This window comes from Cryptomeria japonica, chromosome 8, assembly GCF_030272615.1.
Source record: "Cryptomeria japonica chromosome 8, Sugi_1.0, whole genome shotgun sequence".
NCBI lineage: Eukaryota > Viridiplantae > Streptophyta > Pinopsida > Cupressales > Cupressaceae > Cryptomeria > Cryptomeria japonica.
This window is the reverse complement of record NC_081412.1, coordinates 23,873,150-23,898,433: the sequence shown is the minus strand read 5'-3', so window position 1 is coordinate 23,898,433 and position 25,284 is coordinate 23,873,150. Positions and strand designations below refer to the sequence as shown.

The 25,284-nt window shown below is 35.2% G+C and overlaps 1 protein-coding gene across 4 annotated transcripts in view; it reads right to left on the bottom strand.

Annotated features, from left to right (window-relative positions):
* Window positions 1-25,284, bottom strand: part of LOC131051635 (putative D-cysteine desulfhydrase 1, mitochondrial) — a 130,688-nt gene that overhangs the window by 7,296 nt on the left and 98,108 nt on the right. For all 4 annotated transcript variants that reach the window (XM_057986203.2, XM_057986202.2, XM_057986201.2 and 1 more), the window contains one exon: window positions 22,779-22,876. In XM_057986203.2, coding sequence (XP_057842186.1) covers window positions 22,779-22,876 — 98 coding nt within the window. The remainder of the gene's footprint in view (window positions 1-22,778; window positions 22,877-25,284) is intronic.

Sequence of the window (25,284 nt, the reverse complement as noted above, 5' to 3'; positions counted from 1 at the left end):
AGCAGTGTTTGATTATTATTATCCAACCCTAACAGGTGTTTGTATTGATTGTAATTTGGAAAAATTTGGAAAAAATTTAAGGGGAATATTTCAGATTTACTATTAACCCACTGAAAAATTTCACATGCAGCGGTATTTTTCTGTGTGAATGATGCCTTGCTCATTTAAAACTATGTTGTTGTATATCTCCAATCCAATCGTTTGATATGAAATATGCCACTGTATGATTTGGTGCTATCCAGTCCATCGCTCTACAATCTTCGATATGGTGCAACCAATGTTTGTGTAGACATTGATGTCATCTATTCGTTTATGTTTACTATGAGAATGTTTTTACATTCTGCTGCTTTGTACAAACACGTCCATATTAATAATGATGGTTTCAGAGGGTTTACGATATCAGTCTTAGGAGGAAATGTACAAACGGTTTTAGATTTATCAGAGGATGAATGGAACAAAGTTGTTACAACAAATTTGATTAGAGCTTGGGATGTACAACATCTGTGTTAATGCTATTGCACCTAGACTTATCAGATCTAAAATAATAGGTGTGTTGATGGAGAAACAGATCTAGATTCACTAGTGAAATTTGATTCCACAAGTTTAGGTGCATATCCTCTAGTGGTAGAAGCAAGGGCAGCATCTTAACCAAGTCAAGGTACTTTGTATTTAAGCAATAGACCTCAAAGGATCAAATCTCATTTTGCTATAATCTTTTTCTCTTTCAAATTAGATTTGAAAAGGAGTTAATGCTATTTATTTATATTTTAAAATATATATTTACAATCAATTTAGTTCGTTAGAAAGTGTGTAAATTTGTGAAAGTGTTGTTCATTTCAAAGTGCATTATTCGTGGAAACCACCATCTTTGACATTGTTCTAATTAGGACGGGTGGGTAGTTTAATATGAAGAGAAATAGCACACTAATTAAGAAATTTGAAGGTACAGACTTCCATACATGGAAAGTCAAGCTACAGTTGATTCTTATTGAAAAGGATCTATGAGATGTGTAAAGTGGACCTACAACAAGCCCAACTAATGCCGATCGAATCACAAAATAGACAACAAAGAATCGAAGAGAAATTAGCTTTGATTGGTCTTGGACTTTCAGATGCATACCTCCACTGCATTGACTTATCAAAGACCTCAAAAAAAGTATGAGATTGTAGTATCCCCACAATTTTTTCAATTTATTTCCAGTTAAAATCACAACAAGAACCCGTTAAGGTTAGGAAATCAAGATACAATAATGCTGAAATTGTAACCCTTCCAATTTCTAATCACCAAGTACCCAATATGGGAAGGTGAGAGCATACGGTGTTGAGGGGACCGTTAGCTTCAAATAACTGGAAATAATACAATGCTTGGGCGACAAGCCAACCCCTTCCACTTTTCAGCAGGATATGGAGAATATTAAAAATCACTTGGCAGTAAACCAACCAAGGAGAACAATGACAAAACCAAGCACAAATCACTCTACCGCAATATTTCAGCGGGAGGACTAAACACTTACAACAAGCTCAACTCAACCGCTTATGCAGCGGGAGGACCATTACAAACAAAATATCACTCTACTGTTTATGCAGCGGGAGGACGATTACAAACATAATATCACTCTACCGCTTATGCAGCGGGAGGACAAAATTACCAAATATCAAATGTAGGCGGCAAGCCAACCTCTTCCACTTTTCAGCAAGGTATGCTTTACAATCCAGAAGTGGTTGTTAGTACTACTAACCAGCCTTACAAATAAGAGATGCAATGCATAGGAAGGAGAGATTATGCTGTCTAATGCTGCTGAATATATCCAAACTTATCACAACTAACAAACTCAAACCCACCCACAAAGAAATAACACACCAATAATCACTAAACTGAAATTACAATCTGTTGTCCGCATAACACACAGAAAATAGAAAACAACCAATACCAAATTCACTATTATGCTCATAAATCACCCAAAACAACTCGGAATGACACAAAACGGAAGCAAATGAAAGCTATGACTAAGGCGATGCAACCAAAGACTCAAACCTGCACCGCAAACACCACAAACAGCCAACACGCAACCCAAGGCAGCCAAGAGATGGTACGACCCAGTTGGAAAGTTCGATTTGCTGCCAAAAATCAAAAAGCACACCAAAAGAAACGCCAAGGTAGAAGAATGACCGCCCTCCAGATACGCTTCCAATGAGCTATTACCTAGAATAATCGATTGCACAAGCAGGGAGATACGATTGAATCTTCACTTCAGCCACACCAAAAACCAGCAACACTGAAAACCACACCACACTGGAAATCTGAAAATGCACATAGAAATCGAACCACACATTCAGAAGATCCAATCACAACTCGGAGTGATGTCTCACACTTGAAGTCTGTCAAGAGCCCTAGGAGGTATTTACCCTCGAAGATTGTCTGGAGTCAATCCGACAATATAACGGTGTAAATTGTCTAAGCTACCAAAATGAGAGCCCAAGTCACTTATTTATAACTTTTTGCCAACCAAATCCAAATTCAAATTCAAATGCACTCCAAATATGCCCAAACCAAATGCCATTCCATTTCATCCACATTTGGCATTGCATTTCATTTCAGTTTGCCCAATTCACATTCACCCAAAATCGCCCTTTTTAATAAATATAAGTGTCATAAAATAAAGTGTAAAGTGGGCGCCCAACTATGACTTCCAAATAAAAAATATTACTAAGGCAATATATTTAGAAAATCGCCCCATTTGCCTTGAGTTATAATTTAATTATTAACACCATGACGACCCCCTTGAAGTCATATGCAAATTCCATGTGTGTGTGTGTGTGTGTGTGTGTGTGTGTGTGTGTGTGTGTCCATCCATAAAATAATCAAATATTAATACCTCATGCCTAAGGTATTAATATATTAAAAATACCTTCTCAAATACCAATTACTGCAAAATTGAGCTGGAGACTGAAGTGCTGGAAATCACCAAAACTGAACTAAGTTGGGGCTCTGAATTGAACTGCTAAAAATAGTACTCACTAAAAATAGCATACTTCTAAAAATAGTACGTGTTTCCAAAGTGATTTTAACCACATTCTGAGCAGTCGTTGCACTTACTAAAAATAGTAAGTCTGGAAAAAGTCACCCGATGTAGATGCATGTCGAACCATCGTGAAGCTCTTTGAAAACCCAGAAGGAATCCAAAATCCAAATTGTCAAACTCCCACATATACCCCCTGAAAACACCAAAGAATCCTCCTAGAAAATAGGAAACCCTAATTTATGCTCCCGACTAGCCTACGGGCCTCCGAACTAGGCTAATGACCAACAAAACTAATCACTACGGAGAAGGGGACATTACAAAGATGACCTAAATGCTTTGTTTGGATCACAAGCATCAAGGACAAAGATGGGACAAAAACAAAAATCATTCTGGTTAAAAATGATGGAAGGCGACAATATTGTTTTGTAATATCCCCTGTTGTTATATGACTAAAAATGTAGGGTATATTAACAAACAATTGACCGACAACCTGCTATTCTAGTTTCAGACCAGAGTTACCGGAAACGGCACCTCCTCCCCCCAAATACCCATTCCAGCGTATTTGATACGAATACGGATACGATACGGCTGCCATACGTACTCAAAATGTGACAACGCATTTTTAAAACTTGCTATTTTTTTTTGCCGTGTCACAAAAAACTTGCCCGTTTTCCAAGCGTTTCAGATTCGTTTGGATAGGCATTCTAAAAAAACTACAGTAAACAGCCGATGCAATGCACAAATTATAGATATTTTCCCTATAAGTATAAATACATGGTTGGGCAGCACTGTAATTCACCCAATTTACACGATTAGTTTGAATTTTCTCATTTCCGTGGCTTTGGCTTGTAAATTTCTTTTTCCAGGTTTTGGTGTAATACACAGGGACACTTGTGGTGATAGGGGTTTCTCTGTAGCTTCACTCACTTCTTTGCACGACAGCTCCAACTCGCGCGACAGCAGCTTCAACTCACACGACATCAGCTTCAACTCGCGCCGCAACTTCAACTCACGCGGCAACACCCAACTCGCATGTAGGGAAATATTTATGCCTAAGTTTTAAATTTATGATGTTTTGAAGTTTTGGTTTAAGTTTTATAAATTTATATTTTATATTTTAATGTATCGACTTGCATAATGCATTTTATTTTTTTTAATTTAGTTTTAGTTTTATTTATATATTTTATTTATTTTTTATCGGTAAAAGGCCGAAGCCGAAATTTTATTAATCATTAATAAAATTTACATCACTCCACTCGTGCGGGCGCCGGTAGGAAAGAGTGGAGGCGAGAAAACCTCCGGCCTTGCCCGGGACCAGAGTCCAGAAAAATTCTACAACTATAACATATAAGAACAAGATTCTTGAAAATTACAATAGCACCCCGGGCTAAGGGTGATCAGGGTGGGAAGATATTTTCTTTCCCTTACAAGCCCCTTTTAATATATTACAATTGTCACTGTTCTCCTTGTGCCCTGTCTTGAGTTTGAGCTTTGATTAAATGTTGTTTATAGGCCTTTTCAGCACAGCTATCTCCCTTTCTTTTGTTTAAGATGGCCTTGCTCCACTTGCATGATTAGTTTTCATACCACTTGCCAAGATTGTTAGTAAAATTTAATTTTCCTATTTCAAATACTATATTTTATATTCCGGTCTAGGATTATTCCTCAACCATTTATCCGATTGGAACTGCCATTCCAAGATTTAAACAGAGAAATATAAACAGAGTGTTTCGATTTCCTACTTTAGTGTGTCTAAAATCCTTAACCTCATTTATTTACAAGTGAAAAGTAGTAGATATGATATAATCATAAACAGAGTTCATAGTAATTCCCTTTTTGAACAATGCACATCCATAGTTATGAATCACCTATTTACTTCCTTTTGTTTTTGTATCAGGATGCTATCCCTGATAATGGATGATATCCAGGATACAATAACAAAAGGGAATAAAGGGGATTCTGTCATGCCTGTATCCGTGTCAAGCTAACTCACACAGCCTCGTAAAATTTATACTAAGAGGGCAATAGAAATGGATGAGTGTCATGGCAGTATTTATCTTTAATTCTCACCCAGAATATTCTGCATGCATGCCACTTATTACCCGTAGTCTGTAGTATGTTAGATAATTTTTCATATATAGATAGCACAACAAAAAGTGACATACAAGTATAATTTAACAACTTGCAGGACTAATAGAAGTTGCAATTGATGCTCTTAGTTCATATAAGTCTACACATATAGATGTCAAAGGCCTTCATTGTAGACTTTATTAACAAATCCCTCCCTAATTATGTATCCACCTATATGAGTATATACCTATATATGAGTATATACTAATGCTTATATTCATATATATGAGTATATATTCATATATATGAATATAAAAAACAGTGTAAGAATATATCAGCCAATCCTCAATATATGTAGGAATATATGAACAGGAGCAACAATAGTAACTGAAATGAAAGGTCCGAGCTACTCTCATGAAGTAGATATGAGTAAAACCATAAAATTAACAGTTAATTCATACTATTTAATTGCATGTAAACCAGCTATGTTTATCCTTAAAATATGGCGAGATTAATATCTCTTTCGAAGTTTGTATTGATCATAAGCTAACATTGTTCTTCTTAATATAGTAATAAGCTAGAGTACCAAGCTAAGCAGAATATAAAGTGACAAGGAAGGAACAAAATTGTCACATCTTTTGTCGAGGAACCGTAGCCACCTTATTTTGAGCTTGAAGGGGAAGGGGTCACCCCTTCCCCCACATCCAGTTCGAAGCCCTCTTCCTTTAAGAAGTCCTCGAACCAAGTAGTCTTTGGCAGGTTCCTCACATGAAATAAGTGAAACATGAAATTAACATTCCTATTCACTTCAACAGTCCTTTCCCTAGTAAATGCTTCCTCATCCATAGTGATAATGGGAAATCTAGGCATCGGCCTGTTGTTTCTTATAAAAAAACATCATAATCTGTTGGCCTCGGTATCGTCCAATCATTGTCAATATTGACAAGAACCCTCTCCATATTGCCCAAGATCAAGGCCATGAAGACCTCCTTGCATAGAGCGCCTGTGTCTTCTCTGTTCTTGGTGGAGAACACCGCAATAGCCAAGCACATGGCCGCCACATCAGAGTTTGCCCTAGTTCGGTCAATGTTTGTGAGATAGACTGGGCCGAGGATGTTCTCTACAGCATCTAGTACGAAGGAATGAGGAAAGCGAATAATGCGTTTGAGGCAATCCCTGGTGATGACCCCATCAAAGGCCATTTGCCTCTTTGAGCTGCTCAGTTTAATAGGGGTATCCATCTCTAGTTTAACTTAGATCCAGGAGGTATCAATGACACAGAACTAGACAGGCCTAAATTGTTTTTGAAGCTTATTAATTTTACCATGAAGGCTTGGCTTAATAATCGCGCTAGGTAATTATGTTAATGACTGAAGTGTCACATCCTCTCTTAAATCTTGCGTACTTTCATCCCCTTCAGACATCTCTAATTAATTTGGTATAATTGCCAAATCTTCAGATGAAGATCCACCTGTGAGGATATCATTTTGAGTTTCCTTTTCTTTAATTACAAGCCACAATCATATTTTGGCTAATGATCTTTCGAGTTTCCAACTAAGACAGCCAGCTAATGCCCTGTTCATTGGGACTTTAACCTGCCATAATGGCCCGGATCTCTCTGAGATCAAATGTATAATGATGACCGGGCACTTTGATTAAGAGTCTTGATTTTCCATAAGATTGTAAATATTTGAATTTGAGTATACCCATCATAAGGAGCTAATGATTATCCTAAACCAAGGCATTAAATATAAAGAATAAATATTTTAACATGTGATAAGTGATGTATAAATAATAAACAGAGTGAGTATAAAATATATATAAATATATGAGATAACATATATATATTTATATAAAATATATATATATACAATCTATATATATATATATGAATATATATAATATATATATGATATATATATATAGATTGTATATATATATATATGAATATATATGTATCCAATATATAATATGTATTTATATATATATATATATATATATATATATATGTATCCAATATATAATATATATTCATATATATATAATAGACAATAAATATATATAAATATATATATATATATATGTATCATATATATAATGTATATTTATATATATATAATAGACAATAAATTAAATTTAATATGCAAGTATGGTGTATTGCATATTTTATAACAAAGTTTAATGCCAGTGGTAAGTCAATAAACTCATCTAATCAGTATATATATGCATATATATATACAAAATATTATGTATATATATACGTATTTATATGAGTGATTATAAATGGGTTTATATATATAGAGTGTTCTAAGCAGCAAGTGTAAAAGGTTGCATTAGATATATAATCCTTATCACCTACCCCTAATATTAGACTCAGGCATTCTCTATGTATATAATGGGATAATGTATTTAGCCAATTTGTGGATAAATCTATATAAATGCTGTTATTTTTATAGGTTGTGTGTCGTTGTAAAATCTTGTTAAGGATAGATGCCAGGGGCCACATGGATCACTGTTTTGCCATCTGCCCCCATGTTAGCTAGGTAGTCGGCCCCTTTGTTGCCCTCTCTGTAGATGTGGTTAAAGATGACCCTGTCAAATGTTTTGATGTCCGACAGTATCTTAGTTAGGGAGGCATTTAGCTTCCAATCAGGCATTGCCCCTTTTCTAAGTGCATTAATGATTATTGATGAGTCTCCTTCAATGTTAATCCTCTTTACATTCAGTATTTTGCATAGATTTATACCTTTAGCTAATGCTCTCAGCTCTGCTTCATTATTTGTGCTTTTGCCCATGAGAATGGCCATGTGAGCCAATTCTTCTCCTTTTGAATTGTGAAGAACAACCAAGTCCAGCATCTCCCGAGTTGCCCCTAGATGCCCCATCAAAGTTAAGCTTAACCCATCCAGCTTTAGGGGGTAGCCACTTACATTTTGCACGTTTTGTGTTGTTGGGTGGTGGACCTTTCCCTATGAAAGGTGGAATCTTTAGACCCTTCCACCTTAGTCTCATCTTTTCATCCCAATAGGACATATTGACATCCCTCTGACTATTAGAGATCTAGTTATTGACCATTTCTACTATGGTAGCTTCGATTTTATTGGTTAGTTGGGCCTAATGCATTTTACTATCTTTGAAAATCCTCCTGTTTCTCTCCTTCCAGATTTCCCAGATCACAAGGGAGGGGGCTATGACCCATAGATTTTCGTACATACATCCTATGTTTCGAATGGGCCATGCATGGAATAAGTCAGAGAGAGTACTAGGAATAGGGGTATACCAATTCAGTTGTTTTTTCAACCAACCCCAGCAATTGTGTGCATATTCACAGGTTAACAGTATATGATTAGTATTTTCTTCCTCCTTTTCACATAATGGGCACCTGCTGGGGCCCTCAAATCCTAGTTTCCTGAAGGTTTCATTGGTGAGGATCCGGTTTTGTATTGCTAACCATGCAAACAAGCCTGCCTTTGGTAGGCACCTTTTATCCCAATAGAGCGTTAGGGGCAGGTTAGTGCTTGGGTTATTCTTTTTTATTAACATGTGTTTATATCCCTCCTTAGTTTCATACTTCCCCTTCTTGGATCCTACCCACACCAGTTTATCTTTTTCAAAATTTAATGTAGGGTTTCTTGAGGCTAGGATCTGTGCTAAGAGGGATCTCTTCTGGTCCGATAGATCAAAATTATTCAGTGATTTCCATCTCCATTGTTTGAGGCCTTCAATGCTGTATTCTTCCACATAGTCTCTCACTTTATCTCCCCATTGCTCTTCAAGGATGGGTATAATTTTGTTAAAGTTATGAAGTCTATTGATGGTTGTTTGAGCCCCCCAGGAATCTCTCCATAATAAGGCATCCTCCCCATTTCCTAAATTCCATGTTAGCTTGTCCGTTATGATATCTCTACAACCAATCATAAAGTTCCAAAATCTAGATCCTTTATGTGGATGGGCTATCCTAAAGATGCTTGTGGGATCCGAGTTATGAAGGTATTTTTTATAGAGGATCCTTGCCCATTTGAGGTTAGGGTTATTATACATTCTCCATACTAGCTTTGCTCCAAGAGCCCTGCTTTGAATTTTTAGATCTTTGATACCTAAACCCCCAAGGTCTTTAGGCATGCATATCTTTTCCCATGCAACCAATGGGAGTCTGAATTTATCTTCAGAACCTTGCCAGAAGAATGTCCTTATATGTTTTGTAATTTCCTTTCTTTTGGTTGAGGGTAGATCCATGCATGAAAGTTGGTATATTGGCATCGCTGAGAGAAGCGACTTAATCATGGTGGCCTTTCCAGCAGAGGATAACCATTTCCCTTTCCAAGAGGAGATCCTGTTTGTAATTTTGGAGACCACCTGATCCCATAATTTGGATGATCTATTCCCTTTGTCTAGGGGAAGTCCTAGGTATTTACATGGTAATTCCCCTATATTGTATTTAAGAATGTTTATGATTTTCCTTTGGAGTTCTTTATCTGTGTTGAAAAAGATAATGTTGGATTTCGAAGTGTTGATTTCCTGTCCAGAAATCATAGTGTAGTTGTTTAAGATTTTTTTAAGTGTTTTTGCTTCTATTGTATTGCTCTGTCCAAACAGCATGGTGTCATCAACAAATTGTTGATGGGTAATTGGTTTCATGTCTGATGTAATTTTTATACCCTTCAACTGTTGTGTTTCTCTTTCCATATTAATCATCCTTCCCAATGATTCTGCCATGATGATAAAAAGAAAGGGGGAAAGGGGGTCCCCCTGTCTGAGTCCTCTTGAAATTTCAAAAAAACCTTCTGAGGCCCCATTGACTAAGATTGATACTCTAGGTGTTGCTATGCATTCATATATCAAATTGATCCATTGCTTATTAAACCCAAATGATTCAAGACATTTACATAGAAAGTGCCAATCTACTTTGTCATATGCCTTTTTAATATCTAATTTTATCATCATGCTCGGTTCCTTTTTTTTTTTTACTGAGTGGATTGCTTCTTGAGCAATGATTATGCCATCATAAATAGATCTGCCTGGCACAAAGCCAGTCTGTTCCTCACGAATGATTATGGGGAGGAGTTTGTAAAGTCTATTTGCAATTGTTTTTGTGAGTAATTTATAAAGGGTATTGCATAATGCTATTGGTCGGAAATCCTCCAAACAGTCCACTATTTCCTTTTTTGGAATCAAATCTATGAAGGTGTTATTTAGTTCTCTTAGAATCTTTCCTGAGTTTCTCATCCCCTCCAGTGCTTCTGTAATTCCATCCCCCATGAAGTTCCAGCATTTTTGAAAAAAGTGTGCGGGGAAACCATCAGGGCCAGGAGCCTTATCCGGTCCCATTTGGAATAAAATTGTTTCTACTTCTTCCCTTGATAGTTTTTTATTAAGCATCAGGTTGTGTTCCTTAGAGATTAATTTGGGAATGCATTTTAAGAATTCACTCTCTTTTGTCCACCTAGATCCCTCTTTATTATTGAGGATATTTTCAAAATACCATACTGCTTCCCTTGCTATACTATCAGGGTCCTCACTGAAGTCTCCTGAATTTAATTTTATTCTATTGATTCTATTTATAGCTCTCCGTTGTTTTGTGCTGTTGTGGAAGAAGCTTGTATTTCTATCCCCAGCTTCCAACCAGTGTTCCTTGGATTTTTGTTTCCAAAATATTTCTTCTCTTGCAAGGATTTCCTCGTATTGGGCCAAGTTGGTTTTTTCCTTTTGGTAAAGCGTGTTATCCATCCCATGCTTAATTACCTCTTCATTAGTTTTTTCCATTTCTATCTCAATTTCTTTTTTTTTGTGAAGATGTTTCCAAAGTGCATTTTGTTCCATATTGTTAATTGTTGCTTTATCTTTTTTAATTTGGTAACTACTTTGAAAGTTTTGGAGCCTATAACTTTTGTTTCTTTCCACCATTTTTCTATTAGTTGTTTAAGTTTTCATCCCTTAGCCACATTATTTCAATGCGATAAGGAGTTTTGGTTGGCTTTAGTTCCTCTAATATGGTCAATTGGACCGGGAAATGGTCTGATCCTGAGAACGGGAGAACTGAGGACTCATAAGATTGTGTGAGATTCCCACATAGGAAGAATCTGTCTAGTTTTTCTGCAATGTTGCAGAATCTTTGTCTTCTATTATTCCAAGTAAAGGCTTCATTTTTTGTCTTGAATTCCATCAAGTTACACTTATGTGTCCATTCTTTGAAATCTTGAATTGTTTGGGAAATTTTTTTATTACCCCCCCATTTTTCCTTGGGATCTAAGATGGCATTGAAATCCCCACCTATTATGTATGTTTGATCCATGTCAATTGAAAGGAAGTCCTCAATTTCATTCCACACTTGTCTTTTTGCTTGTGTTTGGATAGGTCCATATACATTTATTATAATAAATTTTAAGTTGCTTTTAATGCTTATAGCCCAGCCACACATCCAGTTTGGGCTCTTGCTACTTAGCTTAAAGGATATTAGCCTAGGATCCCATATAATGGCCAAACCACCTGAGGCTCCACAAGCAGTTTGACCTTCTATTTCTCTGATACCTAATTTTTTGTTGAGGTTTGTCATCTCATTGTTACTTAATTTAGTTTCCTGTATTAAGAATATTTCTGGATTGAATTTAGCTATGCAACATTTGAAGATACGTTGGTTGTTAGGGGCATTCAGGCCCCTAACATTCCAAGTAAGGAGTTTCATATCTCCATGGGAAGGTCCTTCCCCTTCCCTACCTCAAAAAGGTTTGTGATTTTAATCTGGCCAGCAACACATCCTGCTTCGATTAGTAATTCCGCAATTGATTTTCTCCCTCTCTTTTTTAGTTCAGTAGCATAATCCGGGGGTGAGCAGGTTTCAATGGTTTTAGCTATCCCCAGGTTGTCCATCTTTTCCATTACTTCATCATATTTACGGTCCTGTAACTCTTCCTTGGTTACATTAAGTTTGAATAATTTTTTGGCTAACAATACTTTTTGTAATGCTAGTTCTTCCTCATCTACTATTTTATTTATGAATAGCTCAATGAGGTCATTTGTAACTTCATTGCCAACATACTCAAGGATGCTTTTGTTTTCTCTTTCAATCCTTTCTTCCCTTTCTATGTCCTTTTCATTGTTGTTATTACTGGAGTTCTTTTTCTTTTTACCTTTTCCTTCTTTTTTTTTTCCTTTTTTTGTTCTTGTTCTTTTTCTTTTTTTCAGAGCATCTTACCTTCTCTATTGTGTGTGGTGTGGGATAGTTTTCTGATTCCTCAATGTTATCATCCTTATTTCTGATATCTCCTATTGTTCCCTCCTGGTTATCAACATTTACTCCACTCATCAGGGAGCTGTATTCTATTCCATTATCTTTGCTCTGTTCCCTTGAATCATTGTTTATCGATGGAATTGCTTCTTGTTCAGAGCATTCTTTGTTCTCTATATCTTTCTCTCTTTGTTCAACTACTAGTTCCCCTGCTTTAGAGATGTTATCGCTGTTTTCTATCTCTGTTTTATCTTTTTCATATTCTGCCATTTTTTGATTGTCTACTAGTTCCTTAGCCCTAGGGTTTTGTTTATGGAGCACAAATCCTCCTTTTGGGTTGAATTTTATGTTTATACCCTTATCAGCTACATGATCTTTTTTTGTCTTAATACTTTTTCTCTCAATATTTTGATCAGTGAAGATAACTTCCTTGGCTGTGATATCACCCGTAAAGATCTCTAGTTGGATCTGGTATATCGAGTGGTTTGTAATAATTTTGATGGGTTCTAATTTTTGTTTGTCTATCTCAATGTTGGCTAATATTTTTATGTCAGAGGAAACCATGTAATTCTCCTCCATACCCTCAAATCCTCCTAAAAAATCCCCTAACTTTTTTAGGGTATGATTGTGAATCAATTCTACCGGCATTTTAGGGAGCCGAATCCATTTAGGCACCCTAAGCTTTTCAAAATCTTTGGGCGAGAAATTAGGTTTCCAATTAAAAAATTTGAAACAATAACCTTTAAAGAATCTGTGATTATTCCTAAGTAAATCATTTTTAAGTTCATATGAATTGCATTGAATAAACAGAAAATCATCTTCCAAACAAGTAATACTTATCTGGTTTTTTGTGGCGGTCTTCAACCAATGGAGGACATCAGAGGTCGACGCTCCAAATCCAAACCATTTGCCAAAGAGCCCGAGTTCATTGTAGCGATCCCACAATTCATTTGTATGTTCGTTGCTTATTATCACTATGTTATCCACTCTATTGCACAACGACTTCTGAGTGTTGTTTAAGCTTTGTTTAGGGTTATATCCTTCCTTGCACTGAGTTTGGACCACTGACTTTGAGCTTGTCGTGGTGGGTTTTCTTAACCCTAATTTTATTCTGTTTGCCCCTGATGCAGCATCGTTTTGGGCTCGAGAGAATTTCTCCACACAGATGTATGGTGAATATGAAACACTGCCTATGTTAGGGTAACAATTATCCAGAGAAGCCTTCGGGATGGTAAGAAATTCCTCTCTCTTCTGTGTTAAAGGATTTTCCTGTCTTTTTAATGGTGCCCTAGGGTTTCGTTGTGTCCTTCTCCAAACCGGATTAGCTATCATAATTGAGGATGATGACAAGTCACCTGTATTCCTCTGGCCGGATGGGGGACCCCTTGGAACCCCAGCTAACTTTTTGCATATATCATTAAGCTGTAAATTAATCAAATTTGCTCCTGTAGCGCATGATTGAGAGGCATTCAGAGCTGCAAATCTGTTTGAGGTGCCCACAGCATTTTTATGGACCTTATGTAAATTTATTCCACTTTGCCAATCACCGTTTTTCCTCCCCTGCTTTCGAGGATGTTTCGAGGGTTTTGCAGAAATGAATCTGCTTTTCGCATATACATCTGCTATTCGCATTTTCGCCATCTTACAAAGTTTCACTTTTTTAGTTTTATTTATATATTAATTTTTAGTTTTACTTCTTTTATTTTTAATTGATTCACATTTTGATTTAGTTTATTAATTTATATTTAGTTTATTAAATATTTAGTTTGATTTATTAACATTTATTTAAATTTATTTAACATAATTTATATTTAGCTTTATAACTTTTTTAAATTTTAATAGTTGTAGATTTAATTTTTTTTTATTTAACAATACTTCTATACTTGATTTTTTTTTTTAAATTTTACACAGTATATAATTATAATATTATAGTTTTTAGATTATATGTTTTGTAAAATTAATTTTTAAATAGTAAATAAGCATATAATATTATTTAAGTTACATTCTTATATCAATTTTTTTATATTTAGTTTATTAAATATTTAGTGTGACTTGTTAATATTTACTTAAAATTTATTTAACATAATTTATATTTATTTTTATTTATTAATTAGTAATTTTATTTTAATAGTTGTAGATTTAATTTTACATTCTTTAATCGATTTTTAAATTATCACTTGTGTTTTATAAAGTTAATGTATAATTATTTATATTTTGTAATTTTATTAAATTATGTTTTTTGTAGGACAATAATCATGGCAACATCATCATCATCATCTGAAAATGACAAGTGGATCAAACCAAACCCTAGGTTTCCATTATGGAAATATGTCACCATCCTTGAAAAATTTCAAGGTGGTGGAAGTTTTAAATGGAAGTGTCACGAATGTTTAAAAGATTACAATGGTTCTTATACTAGGGTTCGTGGGCATCTTTGCCACATAAAAGGTACAGGATGTGAAGTATGTCCTGGCCCAAATATTGGTAATCATCCAAGGAATGGATTGTCAGCAGAGAAGATTGCAAAATATCAGAAAGAAGAGGATGAAGCTAATATTCGGGCTCAAACATCGAATCAAAGGCCAAGTCTAAGTCTCAATAGACCCCCTTTACATCCAACTTCAGAAACATCTATTGGTCACAAGAGGACCAAATTAGGACCTCTTGAAAAGGCATTTAATTTGCAGAGTCGAGAGGATACAGATCAGAATATTGCACGTTGCCTGTATGCGAATGGAATTTCATTCAATGTGGTTTGCTCTCCATTTTGGCAGCAGATGGTTAGGTCAATTACTGAAGCCCCAAAAGGATACAAAGGTCAAGGGTACGAGAAGGTTCGTACAACCCTTTTGTCTAAAGAAAAAGATATTATTGACAAAAAATTGCAAGTGATTCAAGATTCATGGAAAATCTCAAGGGTTTCTATCACTTCTGATGGATGGAAGGATGTTAGAAATAGGCCACTTATAAATGTGGTTGCAATGAGCCCAAAGGGGGCTATGTTTTTGAAAGCAGTCGAATGCAATGCAGAAGAGAAAGATACCCAATTTATTGCCAACATTCTAATTGAAGCAATTGAGTCAGTGGACCAGAAAATGTTGTTCAGGTAATCACTGATAATGCAAAAGTGTGTAGAGCAGCAGGGTTGGTCATTGAAGCAAGGTATCCAAATATTTGGTGGACCCCTTGTGTAGTTCATTCTTTGAACTTGATACTCCAAAAAATTGGCAAAATTCAATGGATACATAAAATCTATGAAGAAGCCAAAGAAATTCAAATGTTCATTTGTAATCATCATATGTCATAGGCCATTTACAGACAATTCGCCAAGCTAGAGTTGCTAAAGGTATGTTTTGTATTAAAATTATTTTAACATTTAAAAAAAAAATGAAATATTTATAAAATTTATATGTTTCTAAATTTTTTTATTATTTAATTAAAGATGGTTGAGACACGCTTTGCCACGCACTACATTGTTTTCAAAAGGCTTGTGGATGTCAAACAAGCCTTGAAAAGTATGGTGATAAGTGATGTTTGGGCAATTTGGAGGCAATCTCAAACAGATAGAGCAACTAATATCAGAAGATTTATTCTTGATGATGATTGTTGGGCTCAAATAGATTATTTAATATCCTTCACTGAGCCAATATACACCCTCATTCGTCGTTGTGATACTGATCAACCAATATTGGGTGACATCTATGATTGCATAGATACAATGGTGGAACAAGTCAGAGATATCATTATAGCAAAAGAGCAAGATCCCTCTGAATTTTTTTATAGGCAAATATATGAGATTATCAAGAAGAGATGGGATAAAATGACGACTCCTTCGCAACTTTTGGCATATGCTTTGAATCCCAAGTACTACCATGCTGATATGTTGGCATTGCCAAATAGGACAACACCATATATGGATGTTGAAGTTGTTGAAGGCTATAGAAAATCTTTCAAAAAAATGTTTGCAAATCCTAGAATTGCTAAGGAGATTCGAGATGAGTTTGGGACATTTGCATCCTCTGATGGAACTTATGCAGATGTTGATGCAATGGTTGATAAAAAGAAATGGATCCTATTAAATGGTGGAACTTCCATGGTGCTACAACTAGACATTTGCAAAAGTTGGCTATCAAACTTCTATCACAGGTTTGAGTTTATATGAATTATGTTGTAATTTAAATTATTTTTTATTTAAATTTTTATTTGATAAATTGATTGTTTTGTAACTTATAAATTATAATATAAACATTTTTACAGGTTTCAAGTTCTTCTGCATATGAGAGGAACTGGAGTACTTATGGCTTCATCCATTCTGTGAAACGAAATAGGTTGGCAGCCAGCAAAGCAGAAGACCTTGTATATGTGCATTCCAATCTTCGCCTCCTGTTGCATTCCTCTAAAGACTACATGAAAGGACCTAGTAGACTTTGGGATGTAAAACCCGAGATGAGTGACATTGATGTATCCGTAAATTCATTGAGTCATCTCAATCCCATTGTTGATAATTCTGACATAGGAGGAGGATCCTCTGGTGAATCTTCAGTGCGTTCTGAGAGTCTAGTTGGTGGCCGCACTCAATCCAACTATCCTAACTCTTCGGATAATTTTGATGATCTAGATCTCCACTTTCAAGAGAATAGTGATGATATTTTTTATAGCATGTGATTCTACCGAACTATTAATGTATTTGAGTTTTGTTTTAATAATAAAACTATATATAAACATAGTCTTTTAGAATATGTCGCCAATTATGTGTCCATATTGCTTTCACAATAATGAAAATCTTCTCTATTACTTAGAAAATTATGTTAAATATATATATGTATGTGTTTTTATGAATGCCGTATCTTGCCGTTCCCAAATGAGAGGTCTCAAAAAATAGCCGTATCCGTATCCGATACCGTTCCCGTATCCGTTTCCGTGCAATCTTGTTTCAGACTCTATAACCTGAGCGTTATGCAGTTTTGGACAGCTGTATAATTCTGCGTGTTATGCAGTTTGCCCTGGTTTTGCTTGAAGGGATTTTAAGGGATGATTGGCCAACTAATTAAGCATACAAACATTATAATCATCTAGTTGACATTCTATCAAACGATTGTCATGCATCCTCAGATTTAAACAACTTGTTACAGCATATATAAAACTCAAAGCTTATTTATTTAATGCAATCCTCATTATAAAATACTTAAGAAAGGGCCAAGACAAAGATGACTGATGCAAATAAACACTTACAGCCAAATGACATTATGTCCAACAGTTGGCCCACATGCTGATCATAAATGTACATTTACATGAAACATTAGATTCTCAACAACAGCCCTTATTGAATGCGTATTCCAAACAACAGTGAACACCCAGCCTTATGGCTTACAACATAAAAAAATTTAGAATTTTCTGAGTAACAATGGGAGCTATAAATTCATACATATATTACTGAAAACTCAATGTAAACAGTGCCAAAGAAAACCTGGATGAAGCGCCTTGGAGTATAGATGAAGAAGCAAGCAATATCTAGTCTCCTTATGATTTCCTTGTGCCAAATCGACCCCCTTCTTAAAATCGCCCCTGTTCTGGTTTGGAGGCAAATAACAATTAATTTCCAGCTCATAAGTCCTCTCCTAAACACCAAAATGCATCGTGGCCTTCCCCAAAGGTGAGCGCTCCCAACCAATGATGAGTTCGATGCACAAACAAGGAGTAATGAACAAAATCGTGGGTCTGAAGGGGTGTAATATTTGTCCCAGACCTGATTTATAACATTAAACCGACTCAATTCCCCTCCAAAATACTCCTAAAGATATCACCTTTCCTTCTTTAATAAGGCGATGCAATCATAGATGTCAATAAACCAAATAACTGAAGTACTCTCCAAATTGTCTACAAAATGGCTGATGCCAAACACATTAAGCTCAGATATGAAGGACTGAAGTATCCTTCACTCACAATTGCAACCCTTCGGAGTATCCTTCACTCACAATTGCAACCCTTCAGAGGATCTTTCACCACCTCAGTTATGCTATCAATGGGAGGTATTGTTCCCAAAGACAAATTGATCAACTGCAGAAGCCTTCAGCTCCACAAGTTAGTCACAAAGAAGAGATATCAAAACAACTGATGCCAAACAATGAGCCACATCCCCCATTTATCCTTTTCCTTACATGGATCGGTCAGCTTCTAGAAGCTTCTCTTTAATAAAATAATATTTTAATATTATTTCTTAAGTGACTTATTAATTTTATTTTATTTTGTATTTAGTCACTTTATTAATTTAATAAAATATAAAGTCATCTCACGTATGTTTTTAAATAAATATAATGAGACAACTTATATAATATTAAATTAAATAATTTTCTCTTATTTCTCCAAAATCAAACACAAACAATTCCAAGCCAAAACGGGGACATTACATGTTCAACACATAAATAAGTTTTTCTCCCCAATGAATCAGCTAGTTGGGACAAAAGTTAAGTAGATGATGATGATGATGATGCAAAAGCTATTTTATTGAATAGCATGCCTTCTAGCTATAGTAATATTGTGTTCATACTGAACAAAGTAGATGTTACTCTACAAGATATAACCTCTAACTTGATTGATGAAGAAGCCAAGAAAAATGATTCAACTATAGAGAAAACTACAACGCTTGTCAAAAACAAGGTTAGCCATTCCTCTGAATCTGGTTCTACTTCAAAGGGAAATCAATTCGCCAAGGACAGAATTTTGTGCTACTATTACAAGAAAAAGGGGCATGTCATTATGAACTGCATTCAACATGCCAATGATCTGCGTGATGGTAAGTTAAATACAAATAAGGCAACGGTTGCAAATAATGACAAATGTCTTTTTGAAGTAGCTATCAAAGACCCTACATAGGAGAACAGCAAGGACAAATACAATTACCAAATCAAATCAAAAAGTTGTTATGTTGTGATTGGATGTGTATAACCCCAATCACATTTGCTAAGTGATGGTGATTGGATGTGTTTGTCCCCAATCACAATTGTTATGAATAGATGTGTGTCCTTATTCATAACTTTCATGTTGGATAGATGTGTTTGTCCCTATCCAAATTTGTTATATGACCTTGGATAGATGTGTTAGTCCCTATGCTTGGTTCCATGGGTAGATGTATTTGCACCTATTGTAATGTCCCCCACTTTAAAATAGAATTTAATAATAAATGATAATAAAAAAATTAAAACATTAAAAATTAAATTAAAATATAAAATAATATGATTAAATATGATTAATTAAAAATTAATTAAGTTAATGAAAAGTCAAAAGACATGAAAGGAAAAGTTGTGACTCCCTCAACAATGAGATATAAAAGGGAGAAGAAAACCTCATTTGAGAAGGGGGAATAATTTGGAAATGAGAAGCGTAGATCTGATTTAAATAATGTGCAGATCTGATTATGAAAGGTTGTGTCCCTTTCAAAGGGTAGAAATAATGAAGAGTTGCACTCTTTCAAAGGGTGCTAATGGTGAAAGGGTATGTCTCTTGCCAAAGGGCATACATGATAAAGAGGTGTGACCTCTCCCTCAAATTGAGAGATATAAAGGAAGGAGTTCGGCAGAAACGCCAAAGACCAGGTACGCACCGCAAAGGTCCTGAGAAAACCTCTTGCAAAGTAATTCGGTTTTTGGTTATGTATAATTACAGTTCACTGGTTTGGCCGAGGATTATGGGAAGTCATATCCTGGGCAAATTTCCTATCATCTAGTAGAGAGAAGTATATATATAAATCATAGTTAATTCTATATGCATTTCTAGTTAAAGCAAGAAAAATGATTACAATTTCCATTTACTATGTAATTAAACAGTGAATGTCTCTGAATATGGTAGCCATATCCAAAGACATTACTTAATGACATTTAGCAATATATGTTGATTTACGTTAGTATTAGATAATATGTTGCTAGTTACCTTTTGGGGTGTTATTTCCATAATATACCATTGCCTATAATGGGCTGGGAGTTTGCTAGCGGACAGGGCAACCACCTTGGGGCTAGACCAACCATGGGAGCCTAAGGTGGGTTGTTGCCATCCTAAGGGCAGTAATTCTACCGTCCACTATAGGTATGGTATAGAATCTGGAAACACGATCCCAGCAAAGGTCTAGTATATATTACCAAAGCTTGCATTAACAAATCAGAATTAGGAAATCTTGTCTATAGTCAGTAATTTATAACCTCCTCTCTTGAAGAATACAATGCTAATCTAGATTACTGAAATTCCGTGACTTAGGTTCATTACAAGTGGTATCAGAGCTATGATCCTGCCATCCTGCAAGGTAAAGATGAATCATTGAATCATTCTAGTCAATAAGAAGAAATCTAACAATACGTGTATTCACGTGTATGCTTTGTGTTTGCAATTATCCATGTGTATGCTTCGTGTTTTTCATGTGTATGCTCTGTGTTTTTTATTCATATTGGTAGATGACTTAGTTTGAGAAAACTAAAATCGACATTGCTTGAGGACAAGCAAATTTGGGAGGGGTGGACTGTAATGTCCCCCACTTTAAAATAGAATTTAATAATAAATGATAATAAAAAAATTAAAACATTAAAAATTAAATTAAAATATAAAATAATATAATTAAATATGATTAATTAAAAATTAATTAAGTTAATGAAAAGTCAAAAGACATGAAAGGAAAAGTTGTGACTCCCTCAACAATGAGATATAAAAGGGAGAAGAAAACCTCATTTGAGGGGGGGGAATAATTTGGAAATGAGAAGTGCAGATCTGATTTAAATAATGTGCAGATCTGATTATGAAAGGTTGTGTCCCTTTCAAAGGGTAGAAATAATGAAGAGTTGCACTCTTTCAAAGGGTGCTAATGGTGAAAAGGTATGTCTCTTGCCAAAGGGCATACATGATAAAGAGGTGTGACCTCTCCCTCAAATTGAGAGATATAAAAGGAAGGAGTTCGGCAGAAACGCCAAAGACCAGGGACGCACCGCAAAGGTCCTGAGAAAACCTTTTGCAAAGTAATTCGGTTTTTGGTTATGTATAATTACGGTTCACTGGTTTGGCCGAGGATTATGCGAAATCATATCCTGGGCAAATTTCCTATCATCTAGTAGAGAGAAGTATATATATAAATCATAGTTAATTCTATATGCATTTCTAGTTAAAGCAGGAAAAATGATTACAGTTTCCATTTACTATGTAATTAAACAGTAAATGTCTCTGAATATGGTAGCCATATCCAGAGACATTACTTAATGACATTTAGCAATATATGTTGATTTACGTTAGTATTAGATAATATGTTGCTAGTTACCTTTTGGGGTGTTATTTCCATAATATACCGTTGCCTATAATGGGCTGGGAGTTTGCTAGTGGACAAGGCAACCACCTTGGGGCTAGACCAACCATGGGAGCCTAAGGTGGGTTGTTGCCATCCTAAGGGCAGTAATTCTACCGTCCACTATAGGGATGGGATAGAATCTGGAAACACGATCCCAGCAAAGGTCTAGTATATATTACCAAAGCTTGCATTAACAAATCAGAATTAGGAAATCTTGTCTATAGTCAGTAATTTATAACCTCCTCTCTTGAAGAATACAATGCTAATCTAGATTGCTGAAATTCCGTGACTTAGGTTCATTACACCTATCCTTCGATAAAAATCTAGTATGCTTAATCCAATTGAAGAAACCTAGTGAGGCTAGTTCCACTATTGCTTCTCATGAGTAGATTCATATCTCCCTATTCATACCTTATGTTTTGATGAACTACTGAACATGGTCATCAAATATTGTTGGTCAACTTATCTTCATTTGGAGAATGATGTAATATGGGGGGCTGATAGGAATATTTCATTATTCCTATTCCCATAGCTAGTCTTCAGGATACATACAATAATGTTTGCTAAGTTGTTTTGGTTTGTTTATTTGTTATCTCGTAGTTTTCTATATAAGGGAGTTGTTATAGGAGGTTCCCTATAAATTAGGATTTGCAAGTCGTGAGTGTGTGTGCAAAATGCACAGCGGTAACATAGCAGTCTGAGGCATCATGTTCAGCAGTAACCAATATGTTCCTATGGCCCTATAACTATTTCAGTTGATCGCAGAATAAAAACAGTGGAGGTTTTGAGATACGGCTACAAGGATGGGTTGTCATTAGATTGACCCCCTATCCTTGTCTGCATCAAATAAGATTATTTTTTGCAGCTTGTATACATGAAAGAACAAGAGACGCTATGCATTCTAAGAAGATAACAAGAATAACTACTATTAGAAAGTGCAACTCTGAGAATGCTTGCACACGTCACAAAAGTCACAAGGATGATTGAAGAAATTGTACTTTAGGTAAAAAGCTTTATTCTGAATGTATAGGAATGAGATAAGCTACATGCAAAATCATATACAAAAATATGCTAAATGTCTAAAAGTCAAACAGATAAGATAGTAATCCTTGCAAATTATAAATGGAGAATTTGTAAAAACCTGTAAACAGGATCAAGGACCACGCCTGTTGCTTCAGCAATTTGGCATACACATTTAAGCTCCTCAACTTTGCTCATTGCATAGCCAATGCCCTCAGCCTGATTTTTAACAATGATCAAATTAGTTAACTGTTAAACATTGACATGAAACAAACACTTCCAATGGGAAAGATATATCATCCAGATATAGATAGATAGAATACCCAGGAATATTAAAAATACATGAATGCACACATGTAGAACAGTAAAACATCTAAAAACAATCGTGTGCAAATCCAGTTCAAAGAACCCACTAGCCATATGATAGATCAATTGATGTTGTTGTTTGACACAGATGAAATGTAACCTTTCGAATTACCCTTACATTATTGATTTTGCATAGTTCAGGAATAAGTAGGGATAGTACTAATGCTAGCATGTTGGGCAAATAAAAGATGATAATCTCAACACTGATGAGAATTAGAACTTCACGGGCAACAATATATGTCCTATATTAAAGGTCGCATAGTAATTGGACAACTTGTAGCTTTATTTTTTTTCAAAATTAAAAAATTGCTGTTGTGGCTTTGGCCTTCAAAAAATCAATGGGTCCTTTTTTCTGATGGACAGTAATGAATGGTTTTACATGTTAACTTATACTTAACAAATGCATAATTTAAAATTTTTTGTTTCAATTTTTGAAATTCATTTGATTATTTGATTATTTGAAGGTTATTTGATTATTTTGATGGGGCCTCTCATGGTAACCCTGGGCCGGCTGGGATAGGCATGGTAATTTATGATCACAATGCAAATTTTATTCGAGCTAAGTGTCATGCTATTGGTTTTAAAACTAACAATTATGCGGAATTTCATGCTTTGTCTTTTGGTTTGGATATGGCAATCTCTTTGGGAATTAAGGACTTAATAATTGAAGGTGATTCTATGGTGATTATTCAATGTGTTATGAAAAAGAAATCGAATTGTTGGAATTTGCAGTATAGACTTGATCCCATTTTACAAAAATTGGAATTGTTTGAATCTTTCTTGGTATCCCATTGTTACAGAGAAGTTAATAAGATTGCGGATTATTTGGCAAATTTAGCCATTGTTAGCAATGCCAATCAGCGTGAGGTGGGTTTTGAGGAAATTCCTTCTAGGGTATGGGAAGGTTTGCAGCAATAGTTATGTGATTTTCTTGAGTAATGTTGATGTAAAATTTTATGATGATAATTATTCCCGCTTTCCCCTTTCATTTCAAGTATTCATGTTCCTTGTCTGGAGGAGAGTTCGAGCTCATGGTATTTGATAGTTGATACAATAGTGTTTTTCCAAAGTCTTTTTTTGATACTTTCTTTTTTGGCAGGAAGGTTTTTGGCTCATGGGATTTGGCACAGGGCTTTGGAAAATTTTGTCTTCTTCAATTGATGGCAGATGTGGAGTCTACATTTGAAAATTATCTGATGGGTTTTTTTGACAAATTGTCATATGGGCTCTATGCAAAACTGATATTATGTGTTGTGACCACATTTTGTATGTGGTTTTGGGCGGGGTGTATAAACTGATCCGTTAGATACTATAGGTTTATTTTATGAGCTGTGATCGGAGGTTTTCTTCCCAGGGTTCTTTCCTCTAGTATGCTCTTTGAATCCTGTGTAAAAATTAAAAAATATTAATAAAAAAGTTTAGTGGAATAATCCACTTTTATTGAAAAAAAAAAAAAAATACTTTCATCATCAAATGTGACATGAACTCAGAAATATTCTTTAAAAGAATAAATAATTGATTTGATGAGATCGGAACTGGCATGATCCTATAAATGTCCACAATATTGATACAAGATTGACAATAGAATCATAGACAACAAATGCAATAGATTCATAGAAGTTACAGAAATCTATCCTTCACAGAGTCAAAATACAAGCATAACTGTAAATGTGACATGCTTTCCAGAGGGTGGATTTCAGTAGTCAAGGTTTTGTAACACTCATGAAAAACAACAGACCTTCAAACAGATCAAGAAAGACACTGCATGGCATAGAAGTTATCTATAGGCTTTTACTAAATACCCTACTGCAACAGAGAGTTATAAATTCACTAGAGCATTTAAACACATTGGAGGTCTGCTTCTTTGTAATGTCCCTTCTTCACAAATTTCAGATTCTCCCTTTTTACAAATTTCCATCTCCTTTCAAAAGTCAAGCTCAGCTGAGTTGACTTTGAAGCTTGCTATGGCACCAAAATCATTTCAAATGCATGTATGACTGCTGGCAATTCAGTTTAAGATACACTCCAAACCATGCAATCAGAAAGATAGGAAGAAATCATATTAATTTAATGTTTTCAGGTTTCAATAACGTCCAATTTTTTTACGAGTGATTTCTTGGAATGCCACATGAGAAAGTTTAGTCCCAGTTTTTCTAATCCTATAGTTGGACACCATCTTCAGGGGATAAATGATTAAATGTAGATCTATGGAATAAAGTAAAAGTTTCCCACTAATTATAAAATCATGAAAACCATTTTTG